This window comes from Lagenorhynchus albirostris, chromosome 1 (assembly GCF_949774975.1).
Source record: "Lagenorhynchus albirostris chromosome 1, mLagAlb1.1, whole genome shotgun sequence".
Lineage (NCBI taxonomy): Eukaryota > Metazoa > Chordata > Mammalia > Artiodactyla > Delphinidae > Lagenorhynchus > Lagenorhynchus albirostris.
The window spans coordinates 141,021,966-141,043,002 of record NC_083095.1 but is presented as its reverse complement, the minus strand read 5'-3'; the positions used below and the strand labels follow the sequence as shown (position 1 = coordinate 141,043,002).

Here is a 21,037-nt window from a genome sequence, read left to right as displayed (position 1 = left end):
CATTCCAATTAAAAGGCAGAACTGGCAGAATGGATTAAAAAGTGATCCAACTATATGCTTTCTACAAGAGACACATTTTAGATTCAAAGACACAAATAGGCTGAAAGTGAAAGGATGGAAAAAGATATGCCATGCAAACAGTAACCAAAAGAGAACTGGAGTGGTTGTACTAATATCAGGCAAAATTGACTTTAAGGCAAAAATTGTTACTAAAGATGAAAGAAGAAATTTTATAATGATAAAAGGAGTCATCCATCAGGAAGATCTAACAGTTATAAGCATATATGCACCTAACAACAGAGCCCCAAAATATATGAAGCAAAACCAGACATAATAAAAGGGAAAAATAGAGAATTCAACAATATTGGAGATTTCAATATCCAATTTTTAATAATGGATAGAACTAGCCAGACAAACAAGGAAAGAGAAGACTTGATCAACATAAAAATCAACTAGACTTAGACAACAGTCCACACAACAAGAGCACAATACACACTCTTCTCTAGTACATATGGAACATTCTCCATATGTGAATCACCATATGTGATTCTCCATATGTGAATTCTCCATATGTGAATCACCATATGTGATTCCATAAAAAAGACTCAATAAATTTTTAAAAATTGGAAATAATACAAAGTATGTTCTCCAACCATATGGAACGAAATTAGATAGAAATCAATAACACAGTGATTGGTCTTAGACTGCTGTGCTTTTCACAGCCGCCTTACTTTCTCTTATTTTTCACTTCCCTTCATGTCTTTCCCACTCACTGCTGACACAGTCCTTACATAATATCCCCCTTTTGGGGGTGCTAATTTGCCCTTCTAATCTATCAGGGGCTTGGAAATTGAACCACCAAACTGCCAGAACAAAAGAATAAGGCTCAGTATAAGACCATGAAGGGCTCTGCCTCGAAGAAACAGGCTGCATTAGTGCTCAGTATTTGAGCATCTATTCTAGCCATTTAGAGGCCTGCCTGGTTCTTGGCCACGTAAGTTAATGGGCAGCCTATAGGAATGAGGAAGGCACCCCTATAACACAAAGCAGGTCTAAGACAACTAGCAGTTAAGAAACATTATTTCTTCTATGATTAAAGAAAAAAATCTCAGGCTTCTGATGTAAGGATGTTCAATACTCCTTTAAAAGCCAGTCAGACTAATAAAGAAGAACTTCTCTTTTCACATATTTTGCTCTAAACTCCAATTCCCCTTGGTGATATGCCTTCCTATAAAAAGAACATCATGGGGACATCCCTGGTGGCGCAGTGGTTAGGAATCCGCCTGCCAGTGCAGGGGAAGATCCCACATGCCGCGGAGCAACTAAGCCTGTGCACCACAACTACTGAGCCTGTTCTCTAGAGCCTGTGAGCCACAACTACTGAGCCCACGCACCACAACTACTGAAGCCCGTGCACCTTAGAGCCCATGCTCTGCAACAAGAGAAACCACTGCAATGAGAAGCCCGCGCACAGCAACAAAGAGTAGCCCCCACAACTAGAGAAAGCCCGTGTGCACAAAAAAGACCCAATGCAGCTAAAAAATAATTTTTAAAAAAAAGAACATCATAGATCTTACCCTTCTATTTTATATTTAAAATCAGCATCACAAGGTTTTACACTTTTAAGTTTTTTTTCAACTATTTCATGAACATATATGTTTTTGTCTCCTCAACTAGACTAAAGTCTTTGAGGGAGAAAAAGGCCATTCATCTTTCATTCTTCTTTTGCAACTTCCTACCAGTTCGGAGGGCAGTACTTGGGTCATTAATGATCCCTTAATAAATATTAACTGGTTAACTCAGACATCACAACTGGTGTGGCTTGGTGTACTGGTGTATCCCAAACAGTTCTAGATGTGCCAAATAACAATCCCTTTGGGTCTGCAGAGGGCGGGTAGAGTGGTTAGGGGATGGGGTAGCAGAAGCCCTCTCGAGGCAGTTGCCTTAACATGTGTGCCATGATGTAAAAAAGACTGGGAAACATTAGGATAAATGACTGGTTAGAAACACTGCTGAATAGAACTGGAAATAGCCTGAATATCCATTAAAAAAAGATGAAGCTCTTTAGGTACCGAAAGGAAAATCTTCCAAGACATGTAAGTGAAAACCAGCAAGATGTGCATAGTATGTAAAACATGCTAACATTCATATAAAAGGGGGAAGATATACAAATTTAATTGCTTATATACACGTAGGTTGTATCTGTAAAGGTGCACTATGGTGGCTGACTCATGAGGGGAACCCAGTGGCTGGAGATAGAGGTGGCAGGACTTATCCTAGTAAACCCTTTGCACTTTCGAATTCTGAACCATATGACAGCATTAGCTATTAAAAAGATAAACTTTTTTTAAGTTGGCAAATCTATCTATGCTTGTTGCTAACTTTCATTAGTAATGATCATTTTCTACCTAGTCAAACATTGAGTTAAAATAATAAAAGCAAGATCTGGATGCTGGTTACATAGCTATGTCCAGTTTGTGAAAATCCACTGAGCTCTATACTTATTTATGATCTGTGCACTTTTCCAAAGGTATGATATATATATACTTCAGTAAGAAATGAAAAATAAAATGAATAGATTACTTAGGTCAACTTTCTTTTTGTCCCCTCCTATTAAAAGAGTAGTATAATATTTCATAGATTTGCCTAAATAAAATAAATTACTGTGTCAAATTGTTCAATAATGTTCATCAAAGAAAGAAAAAAACTGGTATAACTTGAGTTAGTGATGCTGACCCCATGTGACAAGGGGGAGTCAGGCCTGCCAGCTCCTTCTACCTCTTTTCCACCAGCATTAACAGTCTCAAGGTCCACACTCTCTCTGCTGCTGGGTCCTCACAGTAGATTTTAATAAGCCTTGAAAAGCATTACTAAAAACCGCCTAATGGGTTACCATATTGCAGTCACATTTTTTCATTATGAAAATGAAATTTTTAAAGTCACTTAACAAAAATGCCAAGGTCATAAAAGACAAAGAAAGAGGCTGTGCAAACATCCTAGATTAAAGAGACATGACAATCAAATGCAAGACCCCAGGCTGGAGCCTGTAATGGAGAAGGAAGAGCTGTTACCAGGAATTTACTGAGTCTACAGACAACATTATGTTAAATTTACTTAAGCTGTACTGTAGTGGTATAAGAGAATTTCTCTATTTGTACTCAAAATACATTGACATTATTTAAAGTAAAGGGCCACAAAGAAAGCTACCCATAAATGGTGGTTGGGTAAGTCTACGTCTCTGTACTGGAAGAGGGTGGAGGGGCAGTCAAGCAAATGATAGCACAAATGGAGTAAAACGATAACAGGTTACTCTGGGTATAGGTATATGGATGTTCCTTGCACTTTTTTTTTCTGTAATGTTCCTGTGAAATTAAAATGATTTCCAAATAAAGTTTTTAAAGTCATGTATTAATAATTAGCCACCAATAATAGTCAAAACAGGGACTTCCCTGGTGGTCCAGTGGTTAAGACTGTGCTTCAAATGCAGGGGGCATAGGTTTAATCCTTGGTCGAGGAACTAGGATCCCACATGATGTGTGGTGCGGCCAAAAAAAAAAAAAAGTAAATAGTCAAAACAAGCTTAGAAATGAATCTGGATTTTGATTATGACAGTTGCTCCTGAGGAGCCACTTTAATTATGTAAGTGTAATCCCAAGACATTATCTGGGACTTGCAAAAAAAAAATTACACCTTCTGGCTAGGTTTATAATAGAGCTAAAAAAGTACCTTCCAAGACCCAAAGCTTAACATAATTGTCTTTAACATAAGATTCCACCTCAATAATTTCTCATAATGTGAGCCTTAATGGAGAAACTAGATTTACAGAAAGTTTAATAAAAGTTCCTCATCCACATGAGGGTATTAATCTTGCCTGAGTGGTGAACACAATGATAAATCCTAATGACGACTTAGGTTAGAACCTCTTAAGCATTTTCTGTTAGAATAAAAAAGGAAACAGAAAAGAAATCAAAGGTCTAATAAAATGGTAAATGTCCCAACAGAATTCTTAAAAATGATATGGATGAACTCCATGTGAAAGGCAAAACTATATTTATAGAAAAATGTATAGAAAGTTCCTGTGACCCAAGGAAGGGAAGAATTTCTTAAGACATGAAAAACACAAACCACACAGGAAAAGAATGATAAACTAGACTATACTTAAACTCACAATTTGCATATAATAAAAATACCACATTTGCAAGCCACACTCTGGGAGAAGATATTCTCCCACAAAAGGAGAGTCATCTGGTACAAGCCCTGTGGAGACCAAGCCAGCAGTATCTAGAAAAAAATGTGTCATCAGGCATTTAGGGAAATGCAAAGCAGTAGACAGCATCTGAAGCTGACTCAGGAGATCCTGGGCAAGGACAGGGAGTGACCCAGGGAAGGAGCTTCCTCCCCCACCAGATCCTTTTAGCTAATAAGGTCATTTACCAGATGCGTCAAGTCTAACCGGCAGTTCCAAGTGTACAGACAGGATGATTCCCAGCACCCTCACTTCAGGCCTTAGAAAACTTTGGCGATTACATCATAATAAAGGGAAATAGCCCCAAAACTGTCTCCCAACCCCTACACCCCCAAGACAATACTTTCTCACTCTATCTTGGCACTAATGTTAGGTCAGAGCTCTTGATAAACTCAAGGTACTGACTCTGTTGGTGTCTATCTATCAGCGTGTAAGATCTAACAGTATGACAACACTAAGAGATTTTTTAAAATTCTCTCTCAAAGGTAGACCTATCCTCTGCAGTTCTAGCAGGAAGGCTAGCTTCTCAGAGATCAGGGGCAGCATAAAGCACTCCAAAATACACAAGGCATTACACATTTTAAGAATAATGAAACTTGTTAAGGTTATAACTACTTAATTAAGGATGGGGAAAATGCAGGAATACTGCCAGCTGTATCGTGCTTAAAACTGCACGAAATCTCCAAACGGCTTTCCTAGCAGCAAAAATCCATGAAAACAGAATCCCCCCTAGATCCAGTGAGCAATGGCCCATGCATGGGGAGGCGGGGGAAGTACACAAAGAGATTAGAGTGTTCAGTCAGATCACATTTGGGATTTACAATGTTTCTTTTATAACTGGAAACTATACAAAGACTACTTCCTGTATACTCGAAAATGTCCACTTCCCTAAAAGTTCAAACTAAAGAAATAGTGTGATTAGGAGACATTTAAAAAGAAGTCTAGGAGAAAGGCAAGTACAGGCCAGAATACCATTTCTTCACACAAGCACTTTAGAAAATTAACTCAGAAGACAAGCTAACACTTTACATCTGAAAATGCATTTCTTTTTCTTGGGCAAAGGTCTAGCAATTCCCTTTGCTCCTCACAACTATCAGTAGTGTATCAATCTAAACAACACAACCTAAATCATTTTTTCCATTCTGACTAATATCACATCCTGCAACTGTAGGCAAGAGGTGCACATCTGCCAATAAAAACAAAGAGAAATCAAAAGCTAACTCATATTCTCCACAACTATTAAAGAGAAAACATCCCCAAGTAGGTTTCCTTCAAAAAATTGCACCGAGGTATCAATATGTTGGAAACTGCCTATTCTGAAAGGAACAACTATATTGCAAACTTACAGATCATAACAACTGTTAAAAAATCAAGGTTTAATATATATGCAAAGCCAAATACTATTGGCTGTTTTACATCATTACTCATTTTATGAATTCAAACATTTAAGTTTCTAAACTGTGTCGGTCAACGTGACCAGATGAGAGAAGTCAGACCTTTGGGAGAAAAGGGACACTCTTATAATCACATCTGCAAAATCAGAAGTCAGATTAGATAAATCTTCTGGAAAATCATGAAAGTATCACTGTGACCTGTATTAATCCTTTTCTTTGGGTCCCAAATGCCATTATTAACTAAGATTTTAGGACAAAAGTACATAAGGTATGTTCTAAAAACCAAGAGAAAAAGTAATGAGAGAATTCAAATTAAAAGAACCAAGGTAAAAATGTATAACTTAATATGAATTTTTAAGCCTTAAAGAGGACATTATCACTAATAGTTTCCTATGACTGGTCCAGACCTAGTAACAAAATCAACAGATTTTCTTCTGTTCTTACCTCATAAGACCAGACGCACTGCACCCCTGCAAACCTCCGGACACACCTTCCCACCTCAACATCCTCGTGGGTTGTGTACATTTCCCGGAGGCACTTGCCGATGTGTGGTACCATTCTCCGGAGAACTTCCCGGCTCATGATCACACCAGGGCCCCCCATGCAGAAGTTCTCACCAGGTTCCAGAGCAAGTTTCCCCATTTCTTCCGTGGTGCCCAGTCCTGTCTGCCCAAGAAAGAGGGGTTCACTACTATTCAAACTCCTCAGAAAATTCTCCAGACGGTCTCCTTTGATGTAAACATCATCGTCTGCTCTCATAAACCATTCATACTTGTCCAAGTAGTGGTCATGCATGTACTTGAGCATCATAAAAGACTTCTTCTGGGGTGGGTAGGAGTCGTCCACTCCCCGTAGTGGCACTATTGGAATTGGGATCGATGTGTCTGAACCCTCACTAGAGAAGAATTCGACTTTCCCAGGAATTGTCTTGGACCATGTTCTGGAATTAAAATAAACATCAGTGAGGGAACAGTTTATTCCAGGCTTCCCATTTCCATAAATTCCCATATCTTGATTCATGTTGAATCACTTTGAATGTACATTCAAAAGGATGATAAAAAGCTTCCCCTTAACGGAAGCCCACACTACCGGTATTGCAAAGTCCTAACTCATTTTCAAAAGAATCCCAATGAAAAAGAATGATGAAGTATTAAAATATTTCCCAGATAACTATGTTTTAGCTATGGCTGAAAACCAAATTGCCAAGGCACCAAGTCTAGATATTCAGGTTAATTCTCTGATACTACCAACTCCCTACCTACAAACTCCTCCACTCTCTAAAACAAAAAAAATTTTTTTTAAAAATTGTTCATTCAATACATTTTCTTGGAATGCTCATCAAGCGCCAAGTATGCATTAGGCCACGGGGATGCAGCGGTGAGCAAAACACAGACCCTGCAGCTGATGTGGAGTCAACACGAGGCCAGTCATACACTTATCCAAGAAAGGTGAGCAAACAAAGGACACCAACCAGACAGGGAGCGGGGAATGCTTCCCTGAGGCGGGTGAACATCAAGGATAAGAAGCAGACCCAGAGTGTGGGGGGGGGGGGCTGTCTTGATGGGGGAAAACTGCAAGGCCTAGCAGCCCTCCAGAGATGGGGGCCTTTATGCTTTAAAGCAGCAGGAAGCCACTGCAGGAGCAAGTCTATCGGCACCATTTTTCCAACAGCATTTGCTCACTTCATGTCTCTGTCGCAATTTTAACTGTCACAATATTTCAAACTTTTCATTACTACTATGTTTGTTATGGCGATCCTTGATGGTACTACTGCAAAGAGAGGCTGATGGTTGGCTCTGTAGGCTCAGATAATGGTTAGCATTTTTAGAAATAAAGGGTTTTTTTGTTTTTTTTTTGGTGGCTCGCTTCTCCCTGTTCTCTGGATACTAACCGAGCCGGAGTCCCCCCAACCCCACAACCCGCCAGGATCAGGGGACCACGAGGGGCCCAGCTTCTCTTCGGGAGGGGGAGCCACGTTCTCCATACCCAGCTGGGAGTGCCTCGCTGCCTTCCCATTGGCCCAGCCGATACTAGTGCCTTCTGCCATTGGTTGCTGGTTCCTTGATCCCCATTGGCCAGTGCTCATTGTGACCTCACGGACCCATGTGGGAGCGCCACAGCCAGATTGGCTGCTGCACCCAGCCAACTACCACGGAGAAAGGAATTTCCAGAATAGCTGGGGCGGTGAGGCTGATTTAAGGTGGTCTGAGCAATCCCAGGTCCCAGGGCTGCTTCTCAGCTTTTTCCTGGTTTCAGGACTTAATGAAGCTCAGGTTCTTGACATCTCATCGCAGAAAGAATTCAGTGAGAGACAAAGTGATAGGTAAGAAGTGGATTTATTTAGAGAAAACACACTCCACAGAGTGTGGGCCATCTCAGAAAGTGAGAAAGGCCTAGAAATAAAGTATTTTAAAATTAACATATGTACATTGCTTTTTAAACATAATGCTACTGCACCTTAACAGACCAGTCTGATAAGCATAAACATAATTTTAATATACACTGGGAAGCCAAAAAAAAAATTATGACTCGCTTTATTGGGATATTTGCTTTATTGCAGCAGTCTGGAACTTCCACAGTTATCTCCGAGGTATGCCTGTATAGCCAATCATAATCACATGATGAGAGCAACTGTAAAACGCATCCTCACTTCAGAGATGTTAAAATGTGAAAAAAAAAAAGTGCATCTTAGAATGGATGTAATATAGTAGTTGTAATGTTTTTCCCTTAATGCCTATGGATTTAAAATGGACCTACAGGTCTTATACCATTTACAGAACCCTTAACTAAGAATTCGGCATAAATGAAACCTGATGGGACTACAGATGCTATACTAGGTACTGTACTTCATTTTCACAAAGGATTTGCTCCTGAAAAAAAGCATGTAAACATAGTAGGAACGAGGCAATTAATTTAAAGAGAAATCAACCCCTCCTGCAAAGAGAAAAGTCCATTTTAAAATGGGAATGAACACCAACCTACATAAAATATAACTTAAATGCACTCTTCCGACATAGCACCATCATCAGGAGGGAGACAATTTCCCAGTCTGGGCAAGTCAGTGATAACGAAGTTATACCAAGAAGATCCCCCATCCAAGTCAAGAAGCCCCTTATTTCTCCATTCATGTAGAAATGATTTTTGTTTGGCAGAACAATTCTTCAAAAACATAAATAATTTCAGTCCTTGGCAAGTAATAGAGTTCAATAAATACTGCTCACTCGTGTGAAATAAGGGACTTAAATATGCCGTGCATATGTATGAGCGTGCGCACGCAAAAGGGCAAGAAACGAGCTGGCTCTTATCTTTGAGAAATTTCCAGGTGAGGCACACTAACATTCCTACATGCAGAAAAAAAGCAACTTAATCAAAATACAACCAGAATATAATTATTAAGAGGTAAAATCCACAGACATGCTGGAGTTGAAATATACTAGAGTTCATGGTACTTCTGAAATAATTTTAAACAAAATAGTCTGTAGTATCTCACAACTGATTTTAAAAGGGTAGTGAATAAAATCAACTTAGCTTTAGCTTCTACCCAACTGGTTCTGTGATTAATAATACAGACCACGGGCTTCCCTGGTGGCGCAGTGGTTGGGAGTCCGCCTGCCGATGCAGGGGACAAGGGTTCGGGCCCCGGTCCGGGAGGATCCCACGTGCCACGGAGCGGCTTGGCCCGTGCACCATGGCCGCTGAGCCTGGGCGTCCGGAGCCTGTGCTCCGCAACGGGAGAGGCCACAGCAGTGAGAGGCCCGCACACCGTAAAAAAATAAATAAATAAATAATACAGACCACATTCAAAGTAGTACTAAAGTAAGTCAACTCCAGAAGCCATTAAAATCCTAAAGCATCATGGGGTTATTTGGAATACAGGGTAGGTAAGACAGCGCTTACATTCAGAGGAAAAACCTGCTCTTGAGACATAATACAGTGTGTGATGGTTAAGAGCATGGACTCTGGAATCAGGCTACTGGGGTGAAAACCCTGGCTTCACTTTGGGCAAGTTACTCTGTGACTCACTTTCCTTATCTGTAAACTGGGGATAATAATAGTACCTGCCTTATAGGGTTGTGGTGAGGGTTAAATGGATTATTACATCTAAAAGAGCTTAGAAGGCAGCCTGGCATGAGGTAAGCATTACTAAGTGTGACTTATTAGGGAATACAAGAGTTTGCAAATAAAATAAGGTACTGAAAGAAAAATGGGGGAGACAGGAAAGTGTGGGCTGAACTTGGAATAGTCAGTCTCAAGATTACACACCAGAGTGAAGGCATTGTGAAAAATGCTGCTTCTCTTATTTCTGGCTAAAAACCTGACACTCAAGCTATATAACAGAGTTCTATCATACTATCAATCTCAAGACAATGTCAGGGTAGAAGTCTAAAAAGACTTTAAACTTTAAAAGTGTTCTCACTTAAAACACCAGAATCTTTCATTATCAGACTGAGGATCAAAATTCATTTTGTCTGGCTCTGCTTCCTATGTGCCACCCCAGATAGAATATAGCGATGGAAGCACTAGCAGTACAACCATCAGTGATGTGATTAATACTTGAACTATAACCTGAAATGGTGTAATTTGTCCAGGAAGAGCAACCAGTTAATTTTAAAAACAGACAATCTAACCTCAAACCATCTTTAAAAGCCTCTCTGCAGTTTTAAGGTAACTCCACTGATTATTATCTTTTCCTTTTCAGGTAACCCAAGGAAAAACCTCACATTGCCCTTTTCTGTTCTTAAATGACTGGTAATTTGAGGGAAATCTCTTAATATTGAGCTTTTGTAAATCCTTCAATCTTGGCAAATTATGATCTTTTTACTTAGGGTCCCTTTAGCTTAAATAGCTCCATAAAGAGTTCTGGAACATAAATCATGATTCATCACCCTGGGGAAGGCAGGGGGAGGGCATCAATAATTTCAAAGAAATGAAGGAACTGGTACTGAAGAAGCAAACTGGCCCCCCTTCTGAGACAGAAACAGGTCAGCTTCCTTAATTTTCATAAGCAAATGTCAACTTTGCCATCAACACGTTTGTAACCAGGAGCAAAGAGCTCTCACTTAATTGAAACCACAGAACATTTGCAAGGGCCCCTGCCGGAAAGCTCACTTTTCAATGGACTGATAACCAACTCTTGCTAAAGCACAGATAAAACAACTGAAATCTGAGAGTGCCAAGCTAATAACCTTCCTTTCCTCCAGGCTTCTAAACACTGACCCTATATCAAGTTAAATCACAGTTAAGTCATGCAGCTGGACATTAGCTTCGCTGAGGAATGCCTTTGCTGAGTTAGGATTTAATAACAGTCTCCATTTCTATTCATGTCATTTTAAGAAAAACTACATAAAATACATTTCTGTACGAAACCACATCTACAGCATGACTGTTGTCCTGGGTACACATTCATAATATACAGGTAAATTTTAAAAGCAGACAACAGAATACTTGTGATATGGATTAATAAGGGAACAAAAGTACACATACAAAATAAAATAAAGTACAACTCTACACCAAAGTGTTTACTATGGTTATTTTTGGATAGAGGATCAGAAGGGATTTACTTTTCTTCATGTTTTCTACAACAAATAGAGTTAGGGGAAAAAAAAAATTTTAATCCAGGAGAAAGCTTTAAACTAAAAAGCATCCAAAGAAATAAAAATATTTAACAGATAATTTTACTTGTGTAATAAAAATATTTTTTTACTCTAATCAATGGAAAAACTAAAAGAAAACTGGAGTAAGATTGAGTACTTTCTTTCACATTTTCTAAACTTTAATAGTTACAGTAAGTTTTATAAATAAGAACGGGAGATTTTCTGTGAGTCCCCCCAAATCACTATTACATATGTGGTCTGATAGTTACAGTGGTAAGTTTGAAAAGACTCATATGATCAAATCACCTCAGAATTTGGAGTCAAGGAAGGAAGGGAGAATATAGTTTTCCCCTGCAGAACTGATAGATAACAGAAATTAAATGTATACATTTATATTCTTCCCTATTACAGAAAGGATTTAAGACAACTTAACCAAAATGCACACAGGATGAAAAGAATAAGCAAGAAAATTAAGAAAGAAAAACAAAAGTAGGAAAGTTGGAGCAAGGCATGAAGGTGGTGCCTGTAGCAGGGAGGGCAAAATCAGGGTAGTAAGCCTTCCGGCAGACAACCAAGAGAAGTCACAAGACTGTGTCTCACTGTTCAGGGTTAAGTGACATAATGATTCCAGATACTAAGACCTCAGGGAAGTTTCTCCCCTGCATCTATGGTAGAGAAACGGAGCAAATGTACTGAGTACCCTTACAGGAGGCACCATGTGATGGAGCAGCAATCTTAGCTCATCCTCCCAAAAAAGTACATGGAGGACAGTTCTATACTGCCAGTCAGAGCGCCACGGGCCTGGGAGAACTGAGGTCTTCCCAGACAGTCTACCCAATGAGGACTCAAGGCCTTTCCTGGAACTGAAGGAATGCCCCCGGCAGGATATACAAGCCTTATTCAGCCCAGGAACACTGCACTTAGCAGCAGGTTCCCCCTTCCGTGTATGTGGTTTCCGGATATGTGGCTTCCTCTTTTAAAATTTTTAACTGTCTCACTGGATATGACCTTATGATATGAGCAATCTCAAATTCTTTTTAGAAGTAGGTGGGGAAGTATATAACGGGGATCATAAATGTTGGGGAAAATTTTTAAAGGAAAAATCAGATTAGACTCCTTACCATTAATCCTGAAAACTAGACTTAAGGTAAAAGCAAGCATTAAAGAGCCTTCCTGGCCCCTTCCCCCAGTAAAGATGTTGGAGGGTGGATTACAGCTTCCCACCTCAACAACGGCCTGGGCACTAGCCCAGGAGGCAGTTCCAAGGTATTAACAGCTCAGTGCAACCTGCCCTTTGAGCCTAGGTTCACAGCAAACAATAGAAATACTCATCAACAAACAGACCACAAATACGCTCTCTTTGAAACACAAGAATTAAAATTTGGAGTGTTAATGGCAGAAGGCAAATTCTGATCTTGTGGTCCATTTCCAAAGCTTCAAGTCTTAGAGAGCCACTTTGCATACATTGACAGTTTATATTTTGCTGCTGTACACTTAGAAGCGTAAATACACAACTAATTCTTAGTCATGCATAAACAAAATGTTTTCAAATATAATTCTAAGAAAAAAAAAATCAGTGTTGTTTAATGTAAACAATAAAACCACCCTGAACCACAGCCAACTCCTGTGCAAGCCAGTCTTCTTCCTCTGTTGAGGTGTTCCCTGGCATCAAGACCGCTTCCCAATCACCAACACCCAAAAGGAGTCACGGAGTGCAGGGCAGTGGGTTGAGGGCATCAGACTCTCAACCTATGACAACTTCACAAAGTGTGAGAGGCACCAATACCCACGTTTTACAGATGAAAAGACTGAGGCTCAGAGCCAGGTAAGTAATTTGCCCGAGATCACAAAGCTAAAAGATGTGGAAACCATGACACAAGTGGGGTCTGATTCCAACACCTCCACTGGCCAGCCTACTGGCTTGTTCATCCCCACACCTGTCTGCCCACATTTGTTCTGCAGTCCCACCTCTACTGCTAAGGCTGAGAGAACAGTCATCAGAGATAATGAGAGAAGGCTTACACCCACTTCAGCCACCTCCTCCCACTGTCTGCCTGGCTGAGACCTGCCTGTCAAGGACACCTTTAGAGTTTGGTCTGGTTTCGAAGGCCAGAAGACTTCATTCAAACGTTACTTTCTGAAACCCTCATTCCATGTTTGGGTCCCTCTGCCACTCTAAATCCTGCCCAATTATTTTCTGGTATTAGGTTGGAAACACACAGAACAAAGTTTAACAGAAAATCAGCACCTAGGTTCAATTTACAAGACAATCATTTTAATGGCATTAGTATCTACATTTTCAATAATTCTCAGGTTTTGCAAGCCCAGAGTTCACATCAAATCAGAGCAGTCTACACCTTATTTTTAATCATTCACATTAAAATGTACTCAAGTACAGAAAAAATATAGCAGCCCTGAACGCTTCAGGAAATGACACTGAATTAAGGTGAGACGAACAGTTTCACTACTTTTACACTGTAACTTAGTTTCAGTAACACCTTCCTCCAATTCTATCCAGAACCAGAAGCCAAAAAGACACTGACAATAAAAGATGAAGGCACTGGGGCTTCCCTGGTGGCGCAGTGGTTGAGAGTCCGCCTGCCGATGCAGGGAACATGGCTTCCTGCCCCAGTCTGAGAAGATCCCACATGCCGCGCAGCGGCTGGGCCCGTGAGCCATGGCCGCTGAGCCTGCGCGTCCGGAGCCTGTGCGCCGCAACGGGAGAGGCCACAACAGTGAGAGGCCCGCGTACCACAAAAAAAAAAAAAAAAAAAAAAAAAGATGAAGGCACTGAATACTTATATGAGTATACAAAAATCCTCACATTAAAAACGCTGTCACCTGATTCTCCCAAGTATCGCCTGGAAGGGTGAAGTTACAGTAACTGAGGAAATACAGTTACAATACCCAAATACATGTGTTAACCCTACATTTTGGGGCAGGATTAACTGTCATTTACTGAAACAAGAATGACCCTGACTTGAAACCCTAGGGAACCCAGGGCCAACATGCCATCTGTTCTCAGCAGTCTTGCAGGTACTTACAATTTAACACACTCAAAACTTCACTCACATTTCCTCCCAAGAGCTGTCACCTCCTTTTTCTTTTTTAACTGTAGTTATGTAGCTTTATTACAAAGTGTTCACTGTAGAAAAACTCAAAAATACAAGAACGTGCCAACATGAAAAATCATTCAGCATCGTGGTATGTATATTCTTTTACATTTTCTTTTCTATGTCACATAAACACAAACATTTATTTAGTTAGATTTTTTAAATGGTCTCATATGGGCATACAATTTTAAAACCTACTCTCACTAAGATATATTATGAACCTCTCCTCATTCCAATAAACACATTTCAGCCACATCTTTTTTTTTTCTCTCTTTTTTTTTATATTGGAGTATAGCTGCTTTACATTGTTGTGGTCACATCATTTTTTAAGGTTAGAGAAGTAGATCACAGCATGGACAAATTAGTGAAATCAATTATGATCCATAGCTCCTAATACAGGACACCAAAGATACTTGCAATTTCCACTTCATAACATACATCCTTGAACACATCTTTAAATTCCTTTGGAAAAAATTTTAATGGAATTACTAGCTCTCAGATCCCAGCCCTTTCTCATCATCCCTTCACTACTTCCTGCTATTCCACATTTCCAGGAACCTGTTGTCATCTCTGCCTCAAAAACTCCTGCTCATCTTTCAAGACTATGCAAGGGAAGAGGGGTAAGAATGTGAGTGAGACCCACCTCGATCCCCTTCTCAAGTCAATGCAGGCCTCTTTCTTCTGTACCCACACAGTAATTAGTCCAGGCACCCTGTGAGCCCTATCACTCAATAGTATTGCTTGTTTTCTTCCCTAGATGATGAACTCTGCAGGAATGGAATTATTAATCCATTTTCAAAAACTGCAGCTTAATTAATGGATGGGGAAAAGTGAAATTACCAATGCAATAAAAACACAATCATGTATACTCTTCTACTGACAACTACAACTATCCTTGGAATATTCTGTTTGAGAGCATCAAGATCTGGAACCATGACACAATACTAAAGTCATTTTCAGGACCACAATTTTCACCAGTTTTCTTATACAGGTAATTTATAACGTGAAATGGGTTGTGCCCCAAAAGTTCACTTACAGGTTGATTATTTGGATTATAGAAGCCTTTCAGTAATTTTTTTGCCAAACTGAATTCTACCTGAGAAAGCAAGCCTTGCTCTAAACTGTTTCAAGATAAACATGGTTTACTGAGTTCAAGAAAGAAGGAACTCTGAGATCTGCTCATTAAGGTTGGTAAAAGGAACAGTCTGCCTTCATTTAAAGCATTAGGAAGAGGCCATTAACTGATAAAACAACATTCTGCAATAAGATTCCTATATCTAAAGCTAGTGTTTCTCAAACTTTCTTACCACAATTCCCTATAGACTGATGCTAATCTTTAATAGTGCCCTTTATCACTCCTGGGGCAAAGAAGGGGAACCACCACCTCTTTCTTCTGAGAAAGAACAAAACAGTTCCCCGTCTTCAGCGCAAGGGAAGCAAGAATCAAGATAAATAAAAGGTGTTGAATTAGCTTAGTGTTCTGGGCACAAAAATGGACTGAAGAGCTAAATATGAATGCTTTCTCTTTTTTATCAAACCATTAATTAAAAAAAAAAAAATCTAGCACCAAAACTCTCCCAGCAAGAACAGGTAAGTATAGCCAAGAAATGTTTGAAACAGAAAAGTAACAAAGTAGAACTTGTGTACTGGATATTAAAATATTATTCAACCTCCAATAACTTCAACAGGTAGTACTGGCACAAGAAAAGACAGAAAGATCAATGAAACAAAAGAGCAGGTCCAAAAACATACCCAGGAATTCTGAGTATGATGAAGATGGCATTTCAAATTGGTAGGGAAATGGGAGCTTATTCAACACATGGTGCTGAGACAATGTATCATTTGGGGTAAAAATGAGGTTGAGGTGATTTGTACCCCTTCTAGAATCAGAAACATGTTACTTTAAAAAAAAACCTCTCCAGGGCAATAAACTTCCTCAGCTTATGGGGAGAACAACCCTAAAACCAGAAAGGAAAAGACTGGACTACATGGACATCTAACTTCTGTATATCAAATGATGTAACTAAGAAAAAAGAAAAAATATGGAAAAAATAGAAATTGCAGCTAATAACAAAGGAACCCAGCCAGGGATTCTGATGAACTGTCATTAACCAGCATAATAACTTTGGAGGAACCACTGTACCATTTTAAAGTGAAATTACCTAGAACACAAATACTTTGTGGATGAGTTAAAAAATAAAAAAAATCTTATATGTTGATTTGTAGAACACCACCCTACCCAGAACCCTAAGGGGATTTTAGTTTAAGACAATCTCAGAGCTCCCACACTGCAATCACTTCAGATATAAATCTTTTCTCAATTCTTTTTAAAATTCATTACATTTATAAAGCTAAGGATACATCCACCTGTTCCTGTGCAAAACCAGATCTCTGCTGACTTACCTCCTTCCCCCTAAATCTATTCCTCCTCTAGTTTTTCCCACCTCAATAAATGACACCACCACCCACCCTTTCTTTCAAGGCAAAATCCTAGAAGTCATCCTTGATTCCTCTCTGCCTCACTCCTCACAAGCATTCTGTCAACACATCTTCAACTCTGGCTCCAGCATATATCCTGGAACCATCCTCTTCTCTCCATCCCCATTAATATCACTCCAGTCCCAACCATGCTCATCTCCACCTGGACCATCTCCTAACATCTCCTTACTCCCCTACAATCTATTCTCCACACAATAGCAAGAATTAACTTTTCAGAATATAACGCAAGCCCTCCCTTTCCCATCTAAACCCTCCAAAGCGTTTCTAATTCACTTAGAGTAAAATTCCATAAGACCAGACACTATCAGCCTCATCCTCTTTCTTTTATTGACCTTCTTCAAGTTCCTTTGCAAACTGGTTCCTGCCTTGTAATTTACCAACTCTTCCCTCTGCCTAGCACACTCATCAATGACATTCCCACAAAGGCTCCTCATTATCAGATCTTGGCCCAAACACCACACTCTCCGAGGCCTTCCCCAACAACCTAACAGAGAGAGACACCACCCCACCCTGTCCCTACCCTGCTCTACTTTCTTCACAGCACCCATCACTAGCTGAAACCCTCTTTTTGGTGTCAGCCCCTCCCACTAGAACAGAAGCTCCATGAGAACAAGCATCTTCACTCTTGTGTTCCCCAACACTCAGAATCCAGACCCAAGGGACTATGCATGTATTTGCTGAACAAAGGGACAAACCCTAAGTGTATGGGAACATTCTGATGAACCAGGATCACTCCTGTCAACTTAACAGCTATGGTATCTGCTCAGTGCCTATGAGGGAGTTACCCTTGCCCTGTCTCTGATGGGCTACACTTTGAGTTTTGTTTTGCCTGCTTGTTAAAATCTGTTTCTTGCCTGCTTTCAGCTGTCACTGCACTGCTAACATCTCTTGGTGATCCCTCTCCCCCACTGTAAGCATATGGCAGGTCTGAAAAGTAAAAGTCAGTAATGATGGGCTCTTCCATCATTAAAGTGCACCAACTTTAGTGCAGACAAGTGTATCTCCTTGAATTTTTCGAAGGCTTTAGCTCCTTTCTGGGTCTCAGACAGTTTCTAGTCCCTAGATCTGAATTCTGACATTTTCAATATCCTAGCATAAAAGTACATTATAGTACCATCTTACTAAAAACACTGCCATCCCCTTCAACCCACAAGCCAAACAATAATTTTATTTTAATAAACAAAAACAAAAAACACTGAGGTTTTTTCCTAAGCTAAAGAGTGAATCTGCCTTTCAAGGGAGATGTAAAACTCAGTGCCAAACTAGAGTTCTACCTTGTGCTAGAAGATCTAATCCAACTTGTATACTGCATGAAATTTCCAATTTAAGAGCTGAATGTGGACTTTTTGGCCCAGGCTGCAAAGCACAGCAAAGCCATAAGCATAAGTTACATCCTATAACCTCCATCCCAATTCTGGCCTTCCCCCAAAGTTCCTTAAGTCTAAAATCGTCTTGTGCCATCTCCTGCAGCCAGTCTAAACACAGAGTTGACAGGCTGAGAAGCAGAGGACCTTAACCAGCAAAGCAGGTCCACCCCCAGGCTCCAACTAATATGACTCCTTAAGATCAGAGAGATACAAGAAAAGGTATGCAGGAAAGCTGACAGAATTACTAAATAGTATACACCATTTCCTGGTAAGGGTTTTATCAAAAAGGCAGAGTTGCCACAAAGAAGGGTCAGAGGGCAAATTGTGTTTCTACTTTTCCCTAACTGCCTTAAAGAAAATAAACAATGAGATAAAATCCTACATCCAAAAAAGATGAGGTAGGAGATTTGGAAAGGAGGCCAAGAGTAGAGCCTCAAGCATGGGCTTTGGGAAAAGATCATCTCCAAGTGTTAAATAGTAGGTCCAGTTTGCCATACATTTTCTGAGTATTGCTGGTGTACCAGGACCCCTACTAGTCTGTATATATTGATTTGGTATCTATGAAAATGTACTTGTTTGGGGGGCAGGGAATCACACCGTTTACTATTTGAACAAACTACTTTGGTAACTGTCCCAAAGTTGTGATTTCAAAGGACTTGTCACCAAACTGGAGTCATGTAGATTTACTTTCAAAATCATGCTGTAAACAGCTCATTCTCATTTTCTGATGCAGACATTTCTTTTTTCAAAAAGCACATGTACACCTGAAACACTGTAAAACAACTATAATTCAATGCAAAAAAAACCAACAAAAAGCACAATTCGTATAAAATTCCAGATAATTCATGATAGATCTGGGAGAAAACCTTGATCTGCGGGTTCCCAAATCACGATCTTGGTCAAATTTATGCTACCTTTTCTAACCTTTTCAGGCACTCAGGACCCTTGCTGGCAGAACCTGGGCTCTGGACTTAAACAAGATCCCAATGGAAACACACAGGAATGAGGAATCAATGCACTGAAAGGGCAGACATTCTCTACTGCTCTTTCATCTTCCTTTTCAGTCCCTTACTTCCCCCCATAAAGGAAGGGAGATCCATATATGTTCTTCCCCTCACAACATTTAATGCCTGAAAATTCAGACCAGAACTAGAGTTAAAAGCTGAAGTTATAAAGATACTGGTTATAAATTAAGAACCAACAGCAACCAGCTTGGTCTTGCTCAGCAATGACTGCTCTAAGAGTCCATTCCCAGATGACCTCTCGCGCATTGGTTTGCTCTGTGGCTGGATGAATCCCAAATCTTATCTGTAGAGTAAGCATTTCTGTACTTCACACATATAAGGTTTCCATTATATCCCTTTATTGAATCTACATCCCTCTTCTACCTCAAATTCATTCCAATACAAATCTGCCATTCCAAAATCATCTCTCTTTCTCGCTTCTAAAGATTACTTTGGCTAATCCCTTTGTTAATCCTGAACATGATTCCAGCCACTTTTCTAACTCATATGGCCAACCAGGGCCCAGACACCGAATAACACACACATCACTCAATTGGGTTAGTTAACACCAAATCTACCATGGGCCAGGAACTGCTTTTCCCAAAGGTTCTCTTTCCAATTATTCAACAGACTGGCGGGGCTGAGTATGCAGTGGGTACCCGCTTCCATTTACCGAAATGATTCCAACAGTGAAACCTACAAGTGTAAGGACTCTAGATTAACTTACATGGGCTCTAGTTCTACAAAGGTAAAGGTGAAGATTTCAGAGACTCAAATAGTAATCCCCACTGCCATCACTATCACAAGTACTGTTCTAAGTTTTCCCAACAACCTTACGAGGGAAATGTTCATTAGGGCTCATTTAACAAAGGCGAGGACTCGGACGAGAAAAGATGAAGTCCCTTACGTCAGGGTGAGGACCACACCCAGAGGGGCCACCCTGGTCCATCTGACCCCAAAGTCCTTCCTTCTGAACGTTGCGCTCACCATCCCGCCTCTGACCTCTGCTGCCAATGTCCGACATCGCCCGCGGGGCATCCCGATCCCACGGGCCACGGGTAGACCCGCTGGGCAGTCCGCTTGGATGCTGGATGCAGGAGGCGGTGCCCGGAGACCAGGGTCTCACCTGTAGGCAGCCACCGCGCGGGTCTGCAGGTATTTCTGGGCGGTCATGACTCCCACGAAGAGAAAGTTGCTGTCGTGCGGGCCGCCATCCTGGGCACTGCCGTGCGGCCAGAGCTGCTCCCCGCGCGCATCCCCGCGCGCCCCTCCGGCATGGGAAGCCGCGGCCGCCTGCCCAGGCCGGCAGCCCTCGGGACTGGCGCGGAGCCGTGGGCCCGCTCGCTTCAACTCGGAGGCGCGGGGCAGGACGAGCCGCGAGGCCAGCACGAAACCCAGCACGAGCCCGAGCAGCACGCTGAGCCAGGCGCGCCGGCCGCGCACTGCCATGCCAGCGCCGCTCCGCCCGCCGGGCCGCCGCCGCCGCCGCCGCCGCCGCCGCAGGCTCCGCGCGCCCTCAGCCCGCCGCCCCCGCCCGCGGAGGCCAGCCCGCCCTAGCGCCTCGAGGCCCGGCCCGGGCAGCGCCGAGGCCGCCGCGGGCCCGCCGTGCCCATCGCAGCCCTCGAGCCGCCCGCAGGCCCCGCGCCGGCGCTTTGTTCCGCCCGCCCACCCCCACAGCCGCGGCCTGTGCCTTTAAGAAGGGACCATGCCCGGCGCGCGCCGGCGGCGGCTCGGGCGCAAGGCGGCGGCGGCTCCTCCCGCTCGCGCTCGAGGGCAAGTGGCCAGCGCGACGGCGACGGCAGTGGCAGCCGAGTCCGGGC

The 21,037-nt window shown here is 41.5% G+C and overlaps 1 protein-coding gene across 2 annotated transcripts in view; it reads right to left on the bottom strand.

The window, feature by feature from the left end:
• Positions 1-20,666, bottom strand: part of CHSY1 (chondroitin sulfate synthase 1) — a 74,962-nt gene extending 54,296 nt beyond the window's left edge. Inside the window, exons 1-2 of one of the 2 annotated variants that reach the window (XM_060155411.1) lie at positions 20,344-20,666; positions 6,085-6,580 (exon numbers count right to left, since the gene is read on the bottom strand). In XM_060155411.1, coding sequence (XP_060011394.1) covers positions 6,085-6,580; positions 20,344-20,666 — 819 coding nt within the window. The other variant, XM_060155421.1, reaches the window with a different exon arrangement.
• Positions 20,667-21,037: the final 371 nt, after the last annotated feature.